The sequence below is a fragment of the Takifugu rubripes genome, chromosome 6 (genome assembly GCF_901000725.2).
Source record: "Takifugu rubripes chromosome 6, fTakRub1.2, whole genome shotgun sequence".
Taxonomy (NCBI): domain Eukaryota; kingdom Metazoa; phylum Chordata; class Actinopteri; order Tetraodontiformes; family Tetraodontidae; genus Takifugu; species Takifugu rubripes.
The window spans coordinates 12,529,900-12,537,399 of NC_042290.1; the positions used below are offsets into that span (position 1 = coordinate 12,529,900).

Genomic DNA, 7,500 nt, shown 5'->3' on the forward strand with positions numbered 1-7,500 from the left:
TCCCAGTCAGCAGCACTGGGAATACAACCCCCCACTCCCTCCCTCCCACACACACACACACACACACACACGCTCTTCTCTTCCAGCTGATACAGAGGTTTCAGTAATGGCTGCACCGATGGTGTGATGGCTAATTTCACCTTCATAGACCTTTTGTGTCTACAAGAACAGTCATCACCTGGAGGCGGCGGACGTCCCCCAGAGATCAGAAATCTGCACACACACACACACACACACACACACACACACACTCACGGTGCTGATATTTACATATAAACGACAGCAGAAGCTGAACTGAATCTGATCTTCAAGGTTACCACCAAACAAGATCTTTCCTTTGTAAAACCTCAATAAACTCCGATCACACCTGTTTCAAGGAACCAGCAGGTTTTTTGCTGCATCATCACTTCGGATCAGATTATTTCAAATTCAGACGTGAAACAGGACGAGAAACCAGCTCTGGGTTCATTTGTGATCTTCTGAGCAACAAAACACAGATGAGAGTCTCGTCATATTTGCTGATATATCCTGCGATTTCTTCGATTTTCCAATGTGAAGGTTGTTAACACGTTAGCTTCGTTTTTGAAATCACACAAATGTTAAAGTGCGTATTTTCACATGTTTTACAAAGCTCATCTTAACTGGCTGATAATGTTTAAATTTCTGAAATTAATTATTAACTTGCGGAGGCAGAAAACACCACCAGAACCAACCAGTAGGGGGCATAGTGCAACGAGAAAGGGACTAGATTCAGGACAGCAGCTGTTTAAAAAATTTATTACAAAAATAGAGAATTTGAGAACACGCTACAAAAACATCAACACAAATGTACACAACAGCCTGAAAGGCAAAGCAAGAGCACAACAATCGAGTAATAATTTCACTGTGCTTATCAAGAATGACAAAAACATGATTGAGGGTCATTAAAAGCTGTGTTTTACGCTTAACCTCCAAGAAAAAACCCACGTTTCCCCCCATATCAAATAAAAACACTACCTGTACAACCATGAAGTGGGCGGAGCTACATGAATAAAACTGATTCCACCGAAATAAAACAAGTCGTAACCTTCAAAAATCATTATAATAGCACCAGGAGTGCCGGCAGAATAAAACTCTTTTTAGAACAATGTCAGAACACCATTTAACAGTTTATGGACGTGAATGCTAACATTATTGCTTTTACGCAGTTTCTTTATTACTGTTATCCAATAAAATTAAAGCCAGGTGGCGATAAAGCCAAGACAACAGTTCTCTTTAGCAGGTTGGCTTCTCGTCCTCCCTGATGTCACGATTGAATAACCACCACACGCTAATGGTTCGCTGTGCTTGGTTTCCACTAAACAAGAGCAAGAATCCTTAAAGAAATGAAATCTATGTTGCTGACAGTCACATGTCAAATATTTAAACCCTGCAGTTTCCTTCTGAAGGTGTTTGAACTCCTGTGACGTGTGCAAAAAATGATACCACACTAACTAGAACACGTCAAGAGTTTATTCTAAAAATGTCGATGTCTTGTGCTTGGTTGTCAAGCTGACAGGAAGCATTGAAGTGGTAATTACAGAACAGTTACTTTATATATATATATCTTAGTATTAAACACATATATATATATATGTTCAATACTAATAATGAACAGCAGAAGTCATCTGGAAAGATTTTCAGTCCAAAAAAGGGCAACAGCTTTCTCATAAAGTGCAAATTAAAGTAGTTCCAACATACACATCGTCTGACATTCTTCTTCGCAGAGACTGTTGGCAACAACCAAACATTTTCACAGGAGAGGAAACAATGGTGCTTAAAGAAGAGAGGCACTTGCAAAGGTGTGCTGTTCAGTTCTTCATGCCCCATTTGACAAATCCACCAAAAAACAGCCAATTGTGTGAAGTTCAAGGAGGGTTTTCTGCAGCATTTGGTGGGGGTGGGGGTGGGTGGTATCTCGATTCACCTTCATGTAGTCAAATCTGCAACCGTCAGCACAGGTCTGATGTTGTAAACCACAAAGACGATGCAGAAACAGTCACTCAACTTTTAAAAACACCAGGAAATCATGTGACCAACTGAGGTGAAGTCTGGCCTCAATGAGGAAAGAACGACCATTTTACCCTGGTGACTCTTTGAGGTTATTGGGGCAGTGATACCTCAGTCTGTTGAGGACGGGGCTGAGAAGACCCAGCACGGACAAAACCCCTGAGCAAGGTACCGAACCCACAACCGCTGACACGGCCCTGTGATGAGCTGCTGGAATGTTCCCGCACCCTCGACGTGACCCCGAAAGGGATAAAGAAAACCAAACAAAATGAAAATCAACTGACGGTCCAGTCGATCAATAAAAACAACATTAGCACGGTCAATTCGTCCTCAATGACAAACACTGAAAAACAGGTGGCCTTCAGGTGTTGTTCAGGATTGGTTGGTCAACAGCAAACCACCGAAGCTAATGCTAACAGTTACTGGGGTTCTGGGTGGGGAACCATCTCCAAAGGACACCCACTGATTATTTTTGTCTTTTTACCTTAAAAGAGTTTAAATTGACAACCATCATAAATTGTGCAATACTGCAACCAGCTTCACCTTTGAAACGCTGTTGTGGCAACAGTCAAAATTCTGGGTGTTTAAAGACGAAACTTTTCTAAATCAGTTACATTCCTCTTCTCTAACAGTCAAGTGACGCCGTCTCTCCAAAAACTTCCTCTCCAGTCTCATTCCATCGTTACAGCACTCGCAGCTCAACAGCGACAGACGTCAGTATATCATCTGCAAAGGGGAGTTGTCAGCTCTCATCTCTGTTCCAGTCGTCACCAAGGTTCAAGTTTATGCAACAAAACAACATATTAGGCCACAGACAAAGACAAGTCAGCCTCATCACGACATGATTTAGCTGCAGATCAGGACAGGAAGTCCGTGTGCCTGCTGTTACACTCAATCATCATCATCTCAGTTTGGGTCCCTCTGAATGAAACACAGAAACGGACCTTTTTGTGGGGCCACAGGTCATCATTACTGCTGATACTGACTCTGCATAAGAAGTTTCTGGGTCAATACCAACGCAGACAGAGCGATGCCCCCTGCTTTAAATATATAATACATTATATACAGTGCTTCCATCAAACACAAATAAGATTTCAGAGTTAAACAGAAAACATAAAGAAAGAATTGTTGATGTCTGGTTTCGTGAGCTGAGGTGAGACTGTGGTACCTGAAGGCTGCATCGGGACCCCTCTGGATCCAAACAATCTTTCAGATGATCTGAAAATGTTCCCAGGAGAATCTGATATTTGAGAATCGGCGGAAGAAACTTCCTTGATTGAATTCTCAAACGTTCCAGCTCGATACTACAGGAAGAACTTCACGTGACAGAAGAACCTGTGTGAATGCTCCAGTTCTATTTGTGAAAATGGTTCTCCTGAAACTGGTGAAGAATCCAGATCAGAACAAAGACTTTGGCTCCAGTCTGCGTGAGGCCATGAGATGTTGCTGGTAGAACCTTCACCAGGGCTGCAAAGAGGTTGTGCGTAAGCGTGCACATGTATGTCCGTGTATAAAGAAACTTTGAGGAGGTGCAGGAGGAGGCCGAACATGTCAGAACCTTCAATGAGCACCTGACAGGTCGATGTTGAACCTGAGCGTTTTGTGCCTTTTGTGTCGAACTTTACATTCAGAACTTTTCACATTTTTTGTAGATTTTCTGTTGATTCAGTAAGAACAAAGCCAGAAGGTTCTTCGGGTCCGGCGTGATCTCATCTGAAAAGACCTGACTCCTCAAAAGCAACCTTCCAGTACAGTGTGTGAATATTGTTCACTAAATTCAAAGCATTGCCACGGTCCATTATTACTTCAACTGCCTGAGAACGTTGATTCCTGGGTTCTGTTCACCAGAACTGGCAGTCTGATGAAGAGTTCTGTCTGAGCTGGAACAAACAGCCCCCAGAACCCACAAGTCTGTATTTCCCAGCAACACTGAAGTTCTCTGTCCTTAAAAAGTGCTAATCCGCTCTAGGTCCCACTGCAGCTCCCACCTTTTTGTTGCTGGGTCCGTTTAAAGCCTGTATGTGAGCGCGGGTGTGTGAGTGAGTGTGTGTCTGTGAGTGTGTGAGTGAGTGTGTGTCTGTGAATGTGTGAGTGAGAGTGTGTGTGCGTGTGTGTGTGTGTGTGTGTGTGTGTGTGTGTGTGTGTCAGATGTTTACAGCAGTGCTGCTGCTGTTCATGTAGACCCTCATCTCCTGGATACTGGTGATGATTTTTTTCTGATGTCCTGCCAGGTTCACTCCGACTCGTCTTAAATCTCTGAAAAACAAAACTGCCATCAGAACTTTGGAGTCAGAACACTGAAGCTCCGGATCACCGAGCAGGTCTGCAGGTTCTTCAGCTCCACCTGGGAAGGCTTTGAACATGAGGTGATTTGGGATCTTACTCTGAGGTCATGTGAGCCACCATGTCCAGCGAGGAGTACCCCCCCTCCACGAAGAGCTCGGTGTAACGACCCATCTTGATGGAGTCCAGCCACTCGCCGACAGTCTGCCGCCGACTGCTGCAGGTTCCTTCTTCACTGGCGTGTTCCACCAACAGGTTTGACAGCCTAGTCAGGAACATCAAAGAGACAAGGATCAAAGTGACTGCTCACGTGTTACACGTATGACGAGAGACTTGTCCGAGGTCTCGTCTGTCCAGAATTAACCTGGACAAACCGTCCCGTCCAGCCCGGACTTTCATCCTTACTGTTCGTGGACTCGTACCTGCCCCAAGTTTAACAATTCACACAAGGGATCAAGCAAACTTGCTCATTCTGGAGCATTCGGAACCAGTATGAAACCCAAACTGGACCTGTTGGAGGAGTTGACCAGCGCCTTTAACAAACTGGGATTGCGAATCAGCTTGTCCAGCAGACAGACGACCTCGTCAAACTTGGGTCGGCTGGTGCGCTCTCGCTGCCAGCAGTCCATCATCAGGTGGTACAGAGCCTCCGGACAGTCCATGGGACCCGGTAACCTGTAGTTCTCTTCCACTGCCTTTATGACCTGCACACAGACGGGTTGAGATCGGTGTGGGGTGAACAGAAGAGCAAATTACAACAGAGGAGACGCTCGTTAAACATGAAACATGTTGTAATTATGTGGTTTGGAGCCTTTCAGGAGAACGGATCCCTGAAATGTCTCAAGCATCCGGGTCACAGTTCTCCAAGGTCAACTGGACTGTTTCTTCTCTTTGAAGATGTTTCTCCTTCTATCCAGAACTTCAGTTCTGAACTCGCTGGGGAGAGAGCTTGAAAATATCGCCCCTGTGGACCATTAGCATGCTAATGATCTGGGTGGTCACCTGAGAGTCGTTGGTCGGGTCGTTCACCTGGTTTCTGTTGAGGTGTCTCCCCTTTGTCTGCTGGATCACATGGTGATGAGTCACTGGGTCTCCTGGAATGGTGTGAACGTTTGGTTTGTTGGTGGAAGGAGCGGAGGACTGCGTTGTTGTGGGTGACAGGAAGTGCCTCAGGCCACCACCTCTGTTTAAGGATGGTTTCTCCAGTTTGACATGGATGCTTCCTTGACCCCCCTCTCAGACCAGCGGTCTCCTCTGGCCAGTACCCGTACTGGGCTGTCCTGGCAGGAGTGCCCGCTCTCCTTTAGGAGTAGGTGGACCTGCTGAGTCCTGACCTGAAGAGGTGGCACGTCTGTGTTGTGCCTTCTTTTGTGGTTGTTTGGTTTCCCCAATGTTCCTCACGTTCCTCCTGGTGCTGTGCAGCATAAACAACATGACTTTGTTTGGGTCTTGGTGTCTTGTCCTTCAGGTGGACCAGCCTCTGTCTGAGAGTGTTGCTGGGTTTGAACTGAACTGGTGTGTCATGTTTCTGGAGGATCCTCCTAAACTCCTCAGAGACTCCGGACAGGTCGGGGATGGAAACGCTGCGGCCTTTGTTTCTCTCCTCCTCTTCTTTGCTGGGGTCTCATTTTCTTGAGGTCCTGGTGAAGGCCCAGTCTGGGTCTTCTGAACAAAGTGTGTCAAACAGTCCTGAAGCTAACGCTGACTTCCTGTTAGCGTACAACACGACCCGCCATCGAGCAGAAAACAATCTCATGCAGAAGATCAACAGTTCCTAAAAGCAGCTGCTGATCGATTTATCAGCCTGCAGCTAAAAAGATTCTGAACCAAAGAATTTGATAAAGATTAATATCAGCAGCTCTGTTAGCATTAGCATCAACATTAGCGTTAGCAGACAGAATGAGGCACTCTGGGAAATGCTGGTGTCACACAAGGGAGCGACGGAGCGAGGAACCATCAGAGCTGCTCTCAAGATCCGAGGTGGAAAACCAGATGGAATATTCCCTCCGAGAGACGAGGGAGGAAGACGTGAGCGGGAATCCGCAGGCTGCAGATCTGAGGAAATTCCTCAGAGACCAGAGGAGCCGACAGGTGACACGTCTGCTGCAGGTGATCAGGTGATCAGGTGATCAGGTGATCAGGTGATCAGCTCGTCCTGATGCGTCTGTTCCCAAACGTCCTGATCTGGACTTAGGATGAAAACCGACCAACCAGGAACAAAGAAAACAGCAGCTCCTCCTCCCCTTCCTACCCCTCCACCTCCCCCTCTTCCTACCCCCCCCCCCCACCTCCCCCTCTTTCCCCTCCTCTCCCCCCCCCCCCCCGATACTCATCCCAGGCTCCTGCTGGACTCAAACCTACGTCCTGGTTGGACATGTCCCAGTACGGCCTCTCTCCATACGACATCACTTCCCACATGACGACCCCGTAGCTCCACACGTCGCTGGCTGATGTGAACTTCCTGTATGCGATGGCCTCTGGAGCCGTCCAGCGAATGGGAATCTTCCCCCCCTGAGGACGGCACAGATGAAAGCCGGAGTTAGAAAACAGCAGAAACACTTTGCTCAAAGGCAGGAACGCCCCCCTTGTCCCAGGAAAACCAGTCCAGCAACACGCTGGTGGTGGCGGCCGCGGTTCTGGCGTTGTCAGGGTGAGCGAGCAGACGCGGGTCGGGACGCCTGACTGGGACGGGTTCTAACGGGGCGTCCTGCAGGACGGCACTGGTCCTGGTGGGGGCTCTTACCCGTGTGGTGTACGCAGCCTCCGGGTCGTCCTCCAGCACTCGCGACAGGCCGAAGTCAGACACTTTGCAGACGAGGTTGCTGTTGACCAGGACGTTCCGAGCCGCCAGGTCGCGGTGGACGTAGCCCATGTCGGACAGGTACCTGCGGTGACCCGCGTGGACGGAGGTCAGTGGAGAACCCTCGCGCCCGCCATTAAAGGTGCATTTGGACTTTACCTCATTCCAGACGCGATGCCGCGCAGCATCCCGACCAGCTGGATCACAGTGAACTGACCGTCGTTCTTCTGCAGGAGGAGCAAAACACGAGAGACTGGAACACGGGTTGGAAGACAGGCGAACCGTAGCCAGGTCCGGGTGTTCTCTAAGTGACAGCCGTTAGCCGCCGTTAGCCGCCGTTAGCCGCCGTTAGCTGCCGTTGGCTGCTGTTAGCTGCCTTTAGCTGCTGT

General features: G+C 48.0%; 1 protein-coding gene across 1 annotated transcript in view; it reads right to left on the reverse strand.

Moving 5' to 3' along the window:
* Window positions 1-761: 761 nt before the first annotated feature.
* The window catches only part of epha5 (EPH receptor A5), a 22,113-nt gene continuing 15,374 nt past the window's right edge, over window positions 762-7,500 (reverse strand). The window contains exons 14-19 of the mRNA XM_029837886.1: window positions 7,271-7,338; window positions 7,055-7,196; window positions 6,673-6,822; window positions 4,822-5,015; window positions 4,412-4,576; window positions 762-4,284 (exon numbers count right to left, since the gene is read on the reverse strand). Coding sequence (XP_029693746.1) covers window positions 4,173-4,284; window positions 4,412-4,576; window positions 4,822-5,015; window positions 6,673-6,822; window positions 7,055-7,196; window positions 7,271-7,338 — 831 coding nt within the window. The 3' untranslated portion in view covers window positions 762-4,172. The remainder of the gene's footprint in view (window positions 4,285-4,411; window positions 4,577-4,821; window positions 5,016-6,672; window positions 6,823-7,054; window positions 7,197-7,270; window positions 7,339-7,500) is intronic.